The 14,412-nt window shown below is 47.8% G+C and overlaps 5 protein-coding genes across 5 annotated transcripts; 2 read left to right on the forward strand and 3 right to left on the reverse strand.

The window, feature by feature from the left end:
* The first annotated feature begins 336 nt into the window (after window positions 1-336).
* HD556DRAFT_143887 (uncharacterized protein) lies at window positions 337-1,910 on the forward strand. The gene has a single exon (XM_041305889.1). It carries the CDS (start codon window positions 401-403, stop codon window positions 1,742-1,744), a length of 1,344 nt encoding a protein of 447 aa, XP_041152757.1. The 5' UTR covers window positions 337-400; the 3' UTR covers window positions 1,745-1,910.
* A 425-nt stretch (window positions 1,911-2,335) lies between these two features.
* Window positions 2,336-4,494, reverse strand: HD556DRAFT_143891 (uncharacterized protein). Its single transcript, XM_041305897.1, has 5 exons — window positions 4,184-4,494; window positions 4,005-4,124; window positions 3,419-3,955; window positions 3,186-3,366; window positions 2,336-3,133 (listed from the first exon to the last, which is right to left on the reverse strand). The coding sequence occupies exons 1-5, from the start codon at window positions 4,262-4,264 to the stop codon at window positions 2,520-2,522; spliced, it is 1,533 nt and encodes a 510-aa protein (XP_041152758.1). The 5' UTR covers window positions 4,265-4,494; the 3' UTR covers window positions 2,336-2,519.
* A 488-nt stretch (window positions 4,495-4,982) lies between these two features.
* On the forward strand, window positions 4,983-7,605 carry HD556DRAFT_1423528 (uncharacterized protein). Its single transcript, XM_041304557.1, has 7 exons — window positions 4,983-5,287; window positions 5,369-5,517; window positions 5,568-6,559; window positions 6,606-6,711; window positions 6,762-6,958; window positions 7,009-7,055; window positions 7,110-7,605. Exons 1-7 carry the CDS (start codon window positions 5,054-5,056, stop codon window positions 7,248-7,250), a joined length of 1,866 nt encoding a protein of 621 aa, XP_041152759.1. The 5' UTR covers window positions 4,983-5,053; the 3' UTR covers window positions 7,251-7,605.
* Window positions 7,606-7,746: 141 nt separating this feature from the next.
* HD556DRAFT_143996 (uncharacterized protein) lies at window positions 7,747-9,552 on the reverse strand. Its single transcript, XM_041306029.1, has 10 exons — window positions 9,256-9,552; window positions 9,115-9,204; window positions 8,980-9,057; window positions 8,772-8,924; window positions 8,671-8,715; window positions 8,582-8,614; window positions 8,415-8,523; window positions 8,178-8,360; window positions 8,084-8,129; window positions 7,747-8,029 (listed from the first exon to the last, which is right to left on the reverse strand). The coding sequence occupies exons 1-10, from the start codon at window positions 9,442-9,444 to the stop codon at window positions 7,894-7,896; spliced, it is 1,062 nt and encodes a 353-aa protein (XP_041152760.1). The 5' UTR covers window positions 9,445-9,552; the 3' UTR covers window positions 7,747-7,893.
* A 1,703-nt stretch (window positions 9,553-11,255) lies between these two features.
* On the reverse strand, window positions 11,256-14,406 carry HD556DRAFT_1540161 (uncharacterized protein). Its single transcript, XM_041309735.1, has 10 exons — window positions 13,841-14,406; window positions 13,623-13,779; window positions 13,351-13,598; window positions 13,054-13,255; window positions 12,896-12,986; window positions 12,612-12,635; window positions 12,469-12,526; window positions 12,290-12,439; window positions 11,913-12,034; window positions 11,256-11,645 (listed from the first exon to the last, which is right to left on the reverse strand). The coding sequence occupies exons 1-10, from the start codon at window positions 13,956-13,958 to the stop codon at window positions 11,484-11,486; spliced, it is 1,332 nt and encodes a 443-aa protein (XP_041152761.1). The 5' UTR covers window positions 13,959-14,406; the 3' UTR covers window positions 11,256-11,483.
* Window positions 14,407-14,412: the final 6 nt, after the last annotated feature.

The following is a 14,412-nucleotide window of genomic DNA, read 5'->3' on the forward strand; positions in this document are numbered from 1 at the left end:
ATATCTTGGTTCACTTTCCTTGTACTGCAAGATATGGAGATGCAATTCATCTGCGACATGATACGGAGTGCCTTCCGACTGAGCTTAGGGCACCATCCTTTCGTCCCCCGCATACCCGACTCATACCTGGCGTGGATGTCGTACTCCATCCCGCACTGTTTGTTACATTACAAGCAAGAGAGACACCTTCGCATGTGGGCTATTGATGCCATCACTCGTTTACTCGTCTTTCCACTGCCTCCCAGGGCTGTGATTGTTAACTGCTTGACGGCTGCTGCGCTCATCATCGACATCCCTCTTGAGGAGGATGCTTTGATTCGTCTCGACAGGGGGTGAGCCGTTGGTTCATAGTTCATTCACCGTGTTGGTTAATGTGTTCTACAGGGATGAACTCGAATCTATGCTCTTGCAAGTCGTACAAAGCTTGCAGGATCGAGATCTACAGGCAACACTGGAACAGGGTTTATCAGCAACATCCCCGAACGACCAAGAGAACGGTCTCGAAGATGTTGATATCGCATTGCTCTTCCGCCCTCTCTCGGTTCTCATCGAAGCCGTCGAGTATCGCCAGCTATTCCGCGACCATAATCTACATATCTGGGCCCTGCAACTTTGCAGACGCATGGTGCAGAGAGCCAATATCAAATCTCCCTTGAACCCAATTGCCGCGGATCACCAATATCAGTGTCTCAGCAGCGCCAGAACTGCACTTCACCTTAGTATCGTTGCCGACGCGGACCTCATGTACAGTGCTGGTGATTGCCGCGCACTGTGGAAATGCACCAGGGTTGGCATCAACCATGGAAAGCGCCGCAGGGAAGACTTTACATGGTTGCTTGACTTCATTGTTCATCACCGCGACACCAAGGACCACCTTGCTGTGGGCGATGCCCTCCAAGCAATGAGCACGGTAGGCGAGGTAGAGTGGCCTGAAAATTTGATGCAGGTCTACTACTCGAGCATTTGTGCAGCCATGGGTCCGGATATACCCGCCCGAACACGTCACTCTGGAATGGCGGCGCTTCACGCAGTCCGGAGAAAGGTGGCTTCAGATGATTTAACACCGAGCATGATGGTCAATCTCTCCCTTGCGCTGTTCTCTACCGCTGCTCTTTCCATCGATCCTCCTGTAGACGACCAGCCTTCTAATGCCTTACCCCTCTCCGAGAGTGCGCGATCATTGGGGCGTGACCTGTGTTACATTCAAGTTATTTTTGCGCTCCAGCAAGCCCGCAAATGGGACGAGTATTTAGTGAACGACGGGCACCTTGAGCGATGCGCTGGGCTCGCCGCTACCCTGGAAAACGAGAATCGCAGTGGGCACACGCGGGTGCTGTCTCAGCTGGACGCAGGACATCTCGCGCTTTACCTAGCAGCCATCCTCGCGAGGGAACAGCACCACACCACTTTTAGCACAGATGCAGCTGGCATCTCCACACCGATGAATACAAATAAACTGTGCTGGAAACTCATTCGCAAAGCTTGGGCGTATGCATCCTCGCAGCGGCTAGACGAGGGTGTGCAACGCGTCGTCCCCATCCTGGTCCAGCATACCCTGCGACATGTGAAGGGAGGACAACAGAACGTGTCACGCTCCATGGAGGCAGCGGTGTCGAAAGTATTGGCTGCACTGCGGTCAATATCAAGTGTTGATGCGGATGATGATCAAGTTAATGAATTGACAGAGCTATTGGGATTGGGGGAGAAGGTGGAGAGTACGACGAAACTTTACATCGAGAGCTGATGTACATGTAGGTGCATATCCTGACAAGCGCATGTATCACATCATCGCATCATTCGCATGGAGAACAATTCTTGTAGACTGAGTCTTGATAGAATCATCTGAATCATGTAGGACAATCAAACGGAAAGATTTGCAGGGGAATGACGAATCCTGAATGGCTGAAATGCCACTCGAGTCGAACCACAAGCACTTAATAGATGCGACATCGACAGCGAAGTTCTCGTGAGGGGCACCTGTACGCTTAATCTGGATTCAAAGCAGTGTTCGGAATCCAGTGGTTCGGAGCTCGAAGCTGGAAACTAAGGGCATGCATCCCCTGAGCGTGTCAAAAATGGGGGAAGAAAGGGATAGCAACAACTCAGAAATGAGTGTAGATCAAAATACAAGCCAAAACACACTGATAGATGGGTGGATGTCTTTCAGGACTCGGTATCTGAGAAAACCCTTGAAATCAGCAAGGATACCGAGTATGAATGCAACATCACATTAGAGGAGACGGAAGTCACCTGCCGCACATTCAAGAGGTAGCGAGAAGGCCAAGACGTACCAAACTGAGAGATTGTCAGGGTGATATGTTATGGACCTGTAAATGTATGTGTGCCTAGTATATTAGACGGTAAGGGCGATGGTCGATTTCATTTGGAAGTGCATAGTTACATAAACTAGTACTGTTTGTATAACCTATATCATACAGTAACCAGAGTGCTAGATATCAATGGAAGCATGAAAAATTGGACTGCAACAATCAATGGTTTAGGTGCTTCTCGTACCAACCTTAGGGCCGCCATTCGCTCAACCAAATATCTCTTGGTCCTGGAAGTAGACTCTGCTCCCTCCGGATGTACTGACCGTACTTCATCTCCCCAACTACCTCCCCATGGCTAAATACTACCTTACCCCTGATGATTGTGTACCTAGGCCAATTCTTAAACTCGATACCCTCAAACGGCGTATAGTCGACATCATGGTGCAGCATCTCGTTCGTGAGCTTGAATGGCTGGAACTTTGTTTGCGAGTACCAGATAACCAGATCAGCGTCAAAGCCAGGGGCGATGCTGCCCTTTTTCTTTAATCCGTATAGCTTAGCTGGGTTTGTGGACGTGACCTCGACGAACTTCTGTGGAGAAATGCGCCCGGAAAGGACGCCGCCGGAAAATAGAAGCGGAACACGGGTCTCCACACCAGGCACCCCGTTCGGGACGAGACGGAATTTGCCATATGGAAGGTTTCCGTCTTTGAGCCCACGCTGCTTTCCGTTTGGATGATTGAATTTGCTAGGAGAGTGATCTGAAGAAACGATAGTGAATGTTCCGTTCTTGACCCCAGCCCAAATGGCATCTTGATCAGACTTGTCCTCCCGTATCGGAGGCGAGCATATGCACTTTGCGCCTGCATGTCATAGTCCATAAGACAATGAACAGAAGTGCAGAGGTATCATTACCTTCGAAATCCCCCTTTCGCATGGAATCGGCGAGAAGAAACATGTACTGGGGACACGTTTCACCGTAGATCGGAAGCAGCCTCGTTTGTGCGTCGCGGATGTGCTTCGTGGCAGGCCCACCAGATATATGTACGAGCAGGATCGGCGTATCCATGAGTTCAGCCAAGCAAATGACGCGGTTCTATTACAATGTGAGTATGTCATTATCAGCTCAACAAAGCACAAAAACTCACCGTAGCCTCAGCCTCCACGATCGGAGGTCGAGATGTACCATGGTGGTAAGGATGCGTCATGAGCTTCTGCTCCAGATGCTGCGTCATCCAGTCGATAACATCGGCATTCTCAGCGTGCACCATCGTGGTGATACCAAGTTTCCGGGCGGAATACATGACATCGAGAATTTGATAATCCAGAAGTTTTAATGGCTTATATGTCATGTACAGCTTCACACTCGTAATTCCGTACTCATCAACCATCCGTGGGAATTCGTCTTCGACGATTTGGGGCGTCGGATTGGTAATGATGACGTGGAAAGCGTAGTCGCAGTAGGACTGGTCCTTGGCGAGCTTGTGATAGTCCTCGATAACAGGAATGATGCTCTCATCCTTCTTCATTTGAGAAGCGAACGTAATTACTGTTGTCGTCCCTCCAGCTATCGCACTGCGTGTGCCCGTATCGAACGTGTCACCGACAAAGTTTTCGGGATCGGGGACGATCCCGTTCGTGATGATAGAGTGATCAATGTCCACACCGACGGTGGCTTCAAAAAACTAAACAATATGATAAATATATGAGCAGAAGATAAAGAAATGTACTAGCCTGGCTCAGATGAACATGAGCGTCGACTCCTCCAGGAGTTATAAAAGCCCCCTCAGCGTCAATCTCTTGCGCGCCCGGTGCGGCTGGAAGGCGAGGACCAACAGCGACGATGGTTCCATCCTAACATAGGCAGTGACACGTTAGTAAAACTTGAACACAATATCAGGTGATATTCGTACTTTCACTCCAATATCACAAGACTCCCAAATGTCCGAGGCAGTCACGACGGTACCATTGCGAACAACAAGGTCGAAATCCATGACAGGTATCGATAGAAGCTCCAAGCATGTCGCACGGGAAACAGCAGGGATAAATACTCTCCTGGAGATAAGAGGAAGACCACATGAACATCATCTTACATTAATCTTCCAGAAGCAAGGTCTCGTGCCAGGAAGTACGCCTCGGTAACTGTAGCTGACTTTAGCAGAGTCTGGACAGTCAGGTGTCTGATAAAAGCGTGACATGCGCTCACTCGTGTTGGCGAGAACAAACATCCAGTATAGCAATGTCTCGCGAGTGAGCTCGTCATCGTGTCGAGCTACTTTTAATAGGTATTAGGCCCATCCGTAATGTATATTTCAGCACGTTGATGATTGAACTGACCCGAATATATACCAATTGAGCCCATACGATCATCATGATCCATACAGAAAGGCAACGCTCCCGGCGCTTGAAGGACGCTATATTTCAGTCGTCGAAATACAGAAGCCGCTCAACACTGAGAACAGCAGAGTCGAATTGTTAAATTTCCGGTGGACGTTGTAAGTACTTGATCTGATCAGTATATGGCTGCGCAACTCAATGCACACCAAGTTACTCCAGAGCAAGTACCACGCATCCCGTTTTCGTCTCTGATCATGGCAATGAAAGATACCGAGAGCTCGGATTGGATGTTCGAATTTCCGGTCCAATCAAATGTCACGTGACAAAACATGCCGCACTACTCTACCCATCCTGTACTTATGTAACTTAACTTAAGCTCAACGTCACGGTTGACACCGTTCGTTCACTCCTTCTGATCAGTGATCCACAACCATCACACAACAGTTATGGTCACAGCTATTCACCTCAACGGACCCAACGATAACATAGTGGATATCTTGCAGGGAAGGGAGCGCATCGTATCTTATCCTGGCACGAGTCAGTTCAATGGTCGCGGTATATCTGCATGTGGCCTTGCAGCCATGAATTTTGCGAGAGTGCTTTCTGACCTCGTCAACATGCATAGTCAAGACAGGATGATTGATCTGCTTCGAGCTATCACTAGCAAAGAGGTCATTCAAGTCAGTGTTTGTATGATTTAGCGCCCCTCAAATCCAGTGGCCGTAGTCCCTCACTGCTTCTCACGAAACGTCATACCATAGGATATTGTCTCCATTTGTTCTGAATGGTCAAGCGACTTGCACTTGGACGTGGAAGAAATACAGCAAGTTCCCCTATTCAAGAAGTCTCTGAAGCTTGTAGCAACACGGTTTGGTCCCCCAAAGGCGAAGAATTTCAGGCGTACCCTGGAGTAAGCCAATCGTTCGTTTATTGGTTTCATCATCTCCATGATCTTCTCAGATATATGCAAACCTTGAGCTCCTCTGCTACTGTCATCATCACGCGCCCTCCTGAGATCATCGCATGCACGGTAATTAAAGGACCGGAGGCGGACGTCTTCGTGATTTTCGATTCTCACCCACGGCCAAGCTATCCAGCTGGTGCTGGTCTTATTCTCAATACATCGATTGACCAAGCGGTCTCACGTCTGGCCAGCATATTACCTGCTGCCGACAGCCATCTTCTTTCCCTGAGTGGTCTGCAATGGCAAGCTCAGCTACTTAATAACTTGTCAGGCCATATCTTCGTATCAAATGGACCACCTGCAGACATGCGAGGCATGCAGCGTACTGTCATCGAATCCAGCCTGGCTGTTTTGAGATTGCGAGCCGAAGTGGCTGGATTGACACAGAAAAATGAGAGGCTGGCTAAAGAAAACGAAACACTCGAAGGAGAGATTCAACGCCTGGACGATGCTTTGAGTATCGAGAGGAAGAAAGTAGTATCACTTCAGGTATCTTCCAAGATCGTGCAGAGCAGCAGGGAACAGCGCTTCACTTCACAGCCCTCGAACGGAATAGCTGGATCGTCACGGCTGGCTCCGCGCAACTTCTTGCACTCGTCCTCGTCATCCGATAAATTTATGAACAACGTTCGTCGCGATGCAGACACATGGTCATCGATTTATGATACCGTCAAGGAAGACTTAGGACATGAGTGGGGGCTCGACAGTCTGAGTTCAGCTGCGGCCCTCGAGTTGCAGCAATCTTTCGATGCTGAAGATTTGCAACTTCGAGACCAGATGCAAGCTCTGGCTGCCTCACTCCCACATAACTTTTCATGCGTAATATGCATGGAAGAACAACCTGTGGACAATAGTGTGGATCTTGAATGCAATCATTCGATATGCAGAACTTGTATCCGAGGACATATTTGCTCCAAGATCGAAGAACATCGTTTTCCAGTCATGTGTCCCGTTTGCATGACGGAAAAGAATAACTATAAACCTAAAGGTTTGTACATCCTCTGTAGCACCCATTATTAACTCACCCTCCTTAGCGATCTCGGGACTTCTCGTGCAGCAAATTGGTATCGACGAGCGGCAATATGCGATTTGGGAAGAAATGGAACTAAGCCAGCTTTCAGTTCTCCTCCACTGCCGCAAGTGAGTGTCTCGCCTGTGTTACCTCCAGCCCGCCAACCATGTCATTTTAGATGTCAGCGATCGGTGCCCGTAGTCAGACAGGAGCATGACGAATCTCGCCTGCTTGTTTGTCCCCTACCCGATTGTAACCATATCTGGTGCAAAGCGTGCCAGCAATCTGTTGCAATTGGCGATCCTCCCCATTCTTGTGATGGCACCTCGGAACTGGACCATTTAATGAAGCAGCGCGGGTGGAAGTATTGCCCCAGTATATACTCTTCTTATTGGTTATTTGCTGCTATTTATCTTCATTGGCAGACTGCAAAACACCAGTCCAGAGGGACGGGGGATGCAGCCACATGACCGTGCGTGATCTCCTTGTTGACAAACATACCATTCTAACGTATATGCTGTCGTAGTGCATCTCCCCGGCCTGCAACACCCACTTTTGCTACATTTGTGGGAAAAATATTGTCCGCAGCGCCTTGCGAAATGAGATTCAGACCGCGGTCGCTGCTCACTATCGTGTTTGCAATTTGTTTGATTATCCGGGGGAGTAAGGCGCTAGGTGGTAGCGGACAGTAGGTATAGGTGGGTTGTCAGTCGAGCTGTGACATCTTTCTCATAAAATTACAGAAACGAAATTAGGTACAGTCGTCAGGGGTGAAGTGGTATTCAGCTATGGGAAGGTTATTGGGGAGATAGGGTATAGTTAAATTATACAGAGAGGGAGGAGTCTACGTCTAAGACCAAGAGATGTTTGGTTGAGCGTCTAGCGTCTAATTCATTGATCATTGTACTTTAGTTTTCCAATATGACGCCTCCACCGTCAACGTCCGGCATTATTTTCAGTATTTGTTTGTAGTCGAGTGCCTTGGTAGGTAAATAGATAAAGATAATTCCGCGCAAGCACCTTGACTCCACATTGCATGAGATCTGGGTGACGTCAGCCAGTGGTTGAGCAGATTGGTCACATCTTCCGAGGGTCGTACGAAAATGATATACGGTCCCCTCCCAGATCCTGCTCCATGCAATAAGCTAACGATCGATAACATCCTCCGACATAGGTATTTCATATGCACAATGATAAATATATAGTTACAATAGGAATCTCACATCTCATGAGCCATAAACTACAGAGTACAAGCCAGCAAGCAGATATTTCAAACAAGTACAACTTGATCTTCACCAGAACTTAGTTCCTCAGTGCTCACGCGCCAAGTGGGGCGGATGCATGTCACGGAGTGCGAAAAACCGCGCCACCTTGCTCCGTACAGAAAGGGGCACACCCCAGACCTTGACATACTCCTTTACGTCATGGGGGGTTGGATCTCGTCCTCTGTGTGGCACTAATTAGTCGTCAGGAAAAGCTGTATGATATAAAAGAACTTACCCAGACAAGCTTCGTGCCAAATCCATGAAATTTTCAATATCAGCTCCTATAAGGACCGTCAGCACAGTTCATCCAGTGTCAGACATGACATTACCATCGAGTTCGTACCAAGAGATTTTCTCAATCTCCCGAAGGAAGGTCAACGCTTCCGTGTCCCTCACGCTAGGGACGGACGCGTGCTTGCCGCTAGAGATAGCTTCCGCCAGGTCATCTCGGCCAAAGAGTTGTAGCCAACGTCGGCGACGGGCTGCCAGATCGAGATCGGGAAATCTGATGGCTGCAACAGAAAAGGGTTAGTGATGCAGTCAGGTCAGATAGCTGGGGTACGCACTGGCCGAGAACGGCCTAAGTAGTGCCTGCTGCTCGTCCGTCAACACCGCAGGCCACAGACAGATACATCCGGGCGATTCAAATTCTTGAACCATCAAATTGATGCGTTCCTAACGAAGGATTAGCTATACTAGTACGGCGTTAACAGTACAACAATCGAGAACATACTTCACCCCCTGCACATTCAGAATTCATGAAATACTGTGCGACGTTTCTTCAGAAGGGACGTAATGGACAATTTGAGAGACGATACGTACATCCCCGCAGTCTACGATCACTATCGCATTCCATTCTATTGCAAGCTAAGCAACCATCACATTGAGTCAGATTTGTGTCACGGCTTGTGGATGGTACATACCGATGCTAGTTTGGCGGCCCAAGGTTGCACATTGTCGCATGTCAGTGGGATGTCATTCGCCCGAATGCCAAGCATTGGGCGTTTGAGCATGTTGCAGATAGCATGCGCAACTGTCTTTTTGCCCGTTCCTAGGGCCCCTTTCAGCAGGATATTCTACAAATGGTAAAGGTAAACGAGAGTCATGCATAAGTGTCGCTTCAAAACACACCATGCCTTGCCGAACTTTCTCTGGCTGTGGGCTGTCATGAGAAGATACAATGGTATCCAATATGGATCCTATGAGATCCTGCAACAAACGCGTTAGGTTGCGAGACAACGATCCCAGAGTCACTCCTGCCAGTACCTTAGTCGGTTGGTCCTTGACCAGCTTTCTCCATGCATCTTTATCGTAAGCAGATTCATCGCAATGCAAGCCCTGGAATGTAATCCATTCCTGGACACCAAGGTTGGTTTGAAGATCAGTAAAAATGTGTAACAGGCTTACGTGTTTCTCAATGTCATATCCCGCAAACCAGGACAGACGGCTGGCCGCGAGTTCCTCCATGTTTTCCAAAGGCAACTGTGGAAGGTCAACTGTGATGGGGGGAGGGAAGAACATGTCTGATTGAGATAAGCGGGGAAGGTTTGATTTACAGAGATGGGAAAGGTCTGATGTCGGTATCAGAGAATCCATGAAGGTTATATAGATGTGGAACTATGGAATGTAGAACTGTAGCGGAGGGCCCATGCAATAATGGGTAAAGCAAGAATGGCCCGAGTGTAAGTCAAGGAACAGTGGACAATGTATTGTGGAACTTCAGAAATTACCAATGGACAATGAACATGGGATGTGGAAGTATTCGATTGTTCCATGGCCCAGGGAGTCGCATGCGAAATGGCAAAATACTGAATGTGGTGTCGATGCGCTTGTTTGTACATCCAAATCATATTTGGCGGGCCTCGTATGCTAATGACAGATGAGTTATCTGGTGAGAATTACAATGGCGTGAGTTTCATTTTTCATTTTTGCGCTTTCACTGTATCGAAGTCTGTTGTCTTTTAGCCATAATTATGCATATCGGCTAGACTGGCAACCGACCTGTCTGTAGTGGTATACGTCAGCTGGGACATTGCTATTTTTTGGGCTGATGACTGCAGATGGTCGAGCGTGAGAATCGTGAAACTGGTACGAAGGCAATATACACTAACTCACATTCAAGTCACCAAACATACTGGTGTAGTGCAGGAAAACGAGGAGGATGTGCTTAGTGGTGTGTGGAGTAGGAAAAGACGGGGGTAGGAGAAGAGGTTAATGGTCCAGGTCTTGTCACTCGTATATTTCCATGTTGTATGTTTGGCATGATAGACACTTGTATGATTATACAGCGCGCTGAGATAGATTACCGGCTACATTGTTAGCGGGAGAGCATGTGCATGCTAAAGAAATGGGCAATGTCAAAGTCAATCGTCAGCAAAGTAGCACGCCTAGGTTGAAATGGACATGCACATCCTACTCCCGGACTTTTACCACCGAGTCGCACTACTCACTTAGCATAGAATAAGGCAAACATGGTGTAGAATCAGTATATTTCATGATAGAAACAATACGGACAAAAAGGTGGAAACACCAGCGGAGGTTTGGAAGATGTAATACAGAACTTCACCTCTGGGTATTCCTGAAGTATATGCTTCTACCTCATCAATAAGTCTTGGGTCGGACGGCCTTCACAGTCCTATTGATTCCATCTGTGAAGTATAAAATACTGAATCAGCACAAAAACAGACAGGAAAAGAGGGTGATTCACACTGCCCAAATGAAGTGGACCCTGTTGGATCGATACACGTATCGCTGTCTCGCAAGGACTAGAGCACAATGCCCAAAACACTACTTAGTAGCCCATGGTCCGTGTGGCCCAACAAAAGGAAGATATGTACCATTTGAATTCCACCGCGTCGACCATTGATCAAACGAGGCGCCGGACAGGATGATGTTGTCTTGGATGAAAATTCAAGCAAATCAGCGTGTAAAGAGCCTAAAAAAGGGCCATACCACCGTGACATTGATCATCGAAAGAGAGAGCACGACGGTTAATAACGCCCGGCAAATTCCGACCATCCTTCCGATCTTACTTTGAAACTTCAAGCTTCAAGCTTCAAGTCCAACGTGGTACTCTATGCGGAGACAAAGTTACAAAAATCTATAGACCCACCAAGTTATTTGACTGTTGCTAGAGCCATTGCCAAGGAGGAGGGGATGGTCGAAATCAGGGATCACTTGAAAGTTGAATACGCAAGTTCTCGGTGTAGCGCCCGTCTCTCCAAACCCCGACTGCACCGATTTTCAAGTTTACCCAGGTACGTCACTATTACCCACGTATTCGTAGATACATATTCTAATCCTGCTTGATCAGCTACAAAGGACAATAACACCAGGTGTTTTTGTGGGCTTTACATAAATTCATCACTGTCAGACTAATGGATTCTCAGCTGGAAATGACGTCCTTCTTCGTAGATTCGAGGCAACGGAGGAAAAAATTGGTCATGACATTGCTGAGCTGAAGCAGGAAATGCTGGGCTAAAACACGACGTCAAAAAGTTTGCGCACTGAAGTCCGAATGCTAGGCTGAAGCACGACATTAAAGAGCTGAGTGATAAAATGCCAGTCTCCAGAGCTACTTTAGACATTGTCTTTGTGTGTTTTTTGTTGGCCCTTTTTACGCTCATCCTTGGGCGTTACAGGATAATATTAATGTTGCGATCGATAATATCCGGGTACTCTTTGACATGGGCCGCCATCATCTGGTAACACCCTTGCCCATTGCAGCCAAAATTTTCACGTCGTCCCTTCTCCTCTCCCGGCTCCCGCCTGCAGTCTAATACCGACTTCTCTTCGCTCTTTCGATTCCACCGTTATATGATTCTCAGTTTTAAACTCAACAGTAACGGCCCCAAGTTCAAAATCGAGTAAACATTCAAATAAACCAACTGCAGTTGACTGTGGCCAAGGATAATCAGAAACAACCTTCATCCGCTTTTCAAACTTTAAATCGTATGCGGGGTCCAGGAAATTTTATAACGTTCGAATTCTGTTAGTGTTCGGATCATGAACTCGTCATCGGTCCAATTACCTTGATGTGCATCCTCATGGAAATACTGGCGTACCTTACAAGCACTTGCACAGGCCGCGATTCTTATCGCCCGCATCCTTTGATTTGACGGAAGATGATTCTCACCGAAGATAAGTAACGCCGATACCCAACCTTCGGGGCCTGGTTCCAAGCTTGCTGTTTAGAAACTGACCAATTTTGCATATCTTCCTTATGAGTGATGTATCAAAGGGACCAGCGTGATGAATAATCACCCAAACACAATCACGAAGGTAGGTGAACATTTAGAGCGTGCACATGCCCTCAGAGGACGCAAATGCTGTTGAGTGCTTTGATAGGTAACTAGATAAAGATCAAATACATCATTCGTATGAACGCGATGGCCACTCCGAGTCTAACTAGTAGTGCAGCAGATGTTGCAGTTGAGCTTACTGTTCCAAACCAGTCCCCAGCCTGCCCCGCAGTTGGCGGCAGCATCAGGATCTTGGCAGTCATATATGCATGTACTAGCAAGAGCTGCATTCACCCCGGCGGCGGCAGCAAGAATAGTGAGGTAGTATGTGAACTGGATCTTCATGGTGTCTGGTGGCGTGTGGTATGTCAGTGATGACCATCAATGCCGGGAACTTTCCTACCGTATAGTTTAATTGTGTAATGTACGCAAAGGTGCTGATAGTGGCACGTCCAGGAAGAACTAAATGTAATAAATATGATGTCCAAGTTGCCCGAGTCTTTGAGTCTCAAGAATACTCACTGAGACGGTACGATTGTCTTTGAACTTGGGGATACAAGTTCAAGTTTAGAACTTGATTATATCAACCATCTACATAGTTCTGCCTAAAGGTAAGCATACGTGGCAGAATCGTATTAGGAACAACGAACATACCGCTAACAGCAATTAGACGAAACGTTTATGCGGGGTATTTCAAGTTGGCCCATTTAAGTAGCTGGGATGACAGCAATGGCGTGGAGCCCGGAGGCTTATATGTCCTCTTGAGTCATGGTGAGTAGCTTATTCAATGTCTGTCATCCACTTACCTTGATCGCATATTTTACAACCCTGGTACCACCTCCTTGTCCGATCGTCACCAAGGACGGAGGCACATATTTCTTCATCAACTGTCTAGATCTGATCAGAGCCAAAAGTGTCGCTGTATAAGAACAGATGTAGAGATCCCCCAGGCATAGCTCCTCACACCGATTTGCGTTTGTTCGCCACGTGTGAGCTGCGTGGAGAGGAATGGACGTGAATGGCAAGCTGCAGTTGCACATGGCCAGATTCGAGAATGGTCAAATCATGTTGGAGGACGTTGACGATGAGTAGCATGATCTTGTCCCATACTGTCAAGAGGACTATTAGATCGTTCTGCGACCCAGGATAGATGTGTGTGGTATTGCCTTGGCGAAGCGATCATTGAGATTCGTTAGATCTACGAGAACGATAGACGGCAAGGGAATGCCTCCTGACGTCAGGACAATTATGGCGCTTATACTCTGTTGCCACCCCAGCAGCAGCAGCAGTGTCGGTGATCTCTGTACAGCATTGAGAATGCGTTTGCTCAGCTCCAAATAATTGTGCGCCAGCGTCGGATTTGCTGACTGGAGGTCTTCAACTGGAGTCCTGAGTCGAGATGGCAGTGACCACTGCTGGCCACGACCCTGCTCTGCGAGTTCGATTACCTGTCGTAGGTTGCCATGACAGATGGCACATGATGCTGCGTCTACAGGCAGCGATCTGACACTATTGAAGGCAGCAGCAGCTTACCGTATTGCCAAATGACCGTCAAGAAGGTCGAAATATGTGTTGTAGGCATCCAGTGCAGATGTATGACTATGCTGCTCCGCCGCAACGGTCCAATTATATGCCTGAACGCGTTCTGGGAGCCCTTGAGTGGGGTGTCGCGATGCAAGTCTGAAATTCCCTATAATGAGCGATCAATCAGCAGAGTCGTGTAGAATCCGGTAACGATATAAATAGGCCACCCCCAGTCGTCTGTAGCTGAAATGCCTGTCTGCGTGTAATGAAGACGGAGCTACCAATGATTCTTGGAAAATAGTGATTATCACGGTGAGTGTGTCCCTCGGGCACAGAAACGGCCATGATGGCTGATTTCCAGTGTCTCTAGGAGTCGACGTTGATATATATGTAGATACCAGCGGGAATGCGCCAGGAAGGGACTCGCATATTGGAAGGTTGAGGGTTCAGGACATTCTACACGTATATCTCCGTATTCAAGCTGTCGAGGGGTGTTCGGCAGGATGTAGATGCTGGTATGATTGGACTAAGCGCTGGAAATCGAGGTCACCGACCACGATTAGTGGAAGAATCTGTGCTAAAGTAGACGATGTCATGATCAGTCTTGAGCGAAAGTGGCCAGCCAGGGCTGAGAGGGATATGCGAGTCTCAGAGTGATTGGACTTGTATCGTTAGCACGCTACGACAAAATGTAGAATCGAGTGTATTTCGCAAGATAATGCAATGTTAAAACCACTGAAGACGGTGCGCAAAGAAAAGCCAAATGATTCTATAGGACTCGATTGAGTTGACAGGAAAA

The sequence above is a fragment of the Suillus plorans genome, assembly GCF_016647745.1.
Source record: "Suillus plorans strain S12 chromosome Unknown HD556scaffold_114, whole genome shotgun sequence".
NCBI classification, from domain to species: Eukaryota; Fungi; Basidiomycota; class Agaricomycetes; order Boletales; family Suillaceae; genus Suillus; species Suillus plorans.

Coding starts and splice junctions, on each gene's coding strand:
- HD556DRAFT_143887 (XM_041305889.1), top strand. CDS start 401: ATGCTCTTGCAAGTCGTACAAAGCTTGCAGGATCGAGATCTACAGGCA.
- HD556DRAFT_143891 (XM_041305897.1), bottom strand. CDS start 4,264: ATGGATTTCGACCTTGTTGTTCGCAATGGTACCGTCGTGACTGCCTCG. Junction 3,367..3,418: donor TCGTGGAGGCTGAGGCTACG/GTGAGTTTTTGT, acceptor ACATTGTAATAG/AACCGCGTCATTTGCTTGGC. Junction 3,134..3,185: donor GCGAAAGGGGGATTTCGAAG/GTAATGATACCT, acceptor TATGACATGCAG/GCGCAAAGTGCATATGCTCG.
- HD556DRAFT_1423528 (XM_041304557.1), top strand. CDS start 5,054: ATGGTCACAGCTATTCACCTCAACGGACCCAACGATAACATAGTGGAT. Junction 5,288..5,368: donor CTAGCAAAGAGGTCATTCAA/GTCAGTGTTTGT, acceptor GTCATACCATAG/GATATTGTCTCCATTTGTTC. Junction 6,712..6,761: donor GTTCTCCTCCACTGCCGCAA/GTGAGTGTCTCG, acceptor ATGTCATTTTAG/ATGTCAGCGATCGGTGCCCG.
- HD556DRAFT_143996 (XM_041306029.1), bottom strand. CDS start 9,444: ATGGATTCTCTGATACCGACATCAGACCTTTCCCATCTCTGTAAATCA. Junction 8,615..8,670: donor TGATCGTAGACTGCGGGGAT/GTACGTATCGTC, acceptor AACGTCGCACAG/TATTTCATGAATTCTGAATG. Junction 8,524..8,581: donor CTGAATGTGCAGGGGGTGAA/GTATGTTCTCGA, acceptor ATCCTTCGTTAG/GAACGCATCAATTTGATGGT.
- HD556DRAFT_1540161 (XM_041309735.1), bottom strand. CDS start 13,958: ATGGCCGTTTCTGTGCCCGAGGGACACACTCACCGTGATAATCACTAT. Junction 12,527..12,611: donor AAGACAATCGTACCGTCTCA/GTGAGTATTCTT, acceptor TGCCACTATCAG/CACCTTTGCGTACATTACAC. Junction 12,440..12,468: donor GAAAGTTCCCGGCATTGATG/GTCATCACTGAC, acceptor ACACGCCACCAG/ACACCATGAAGATCCAGTTC.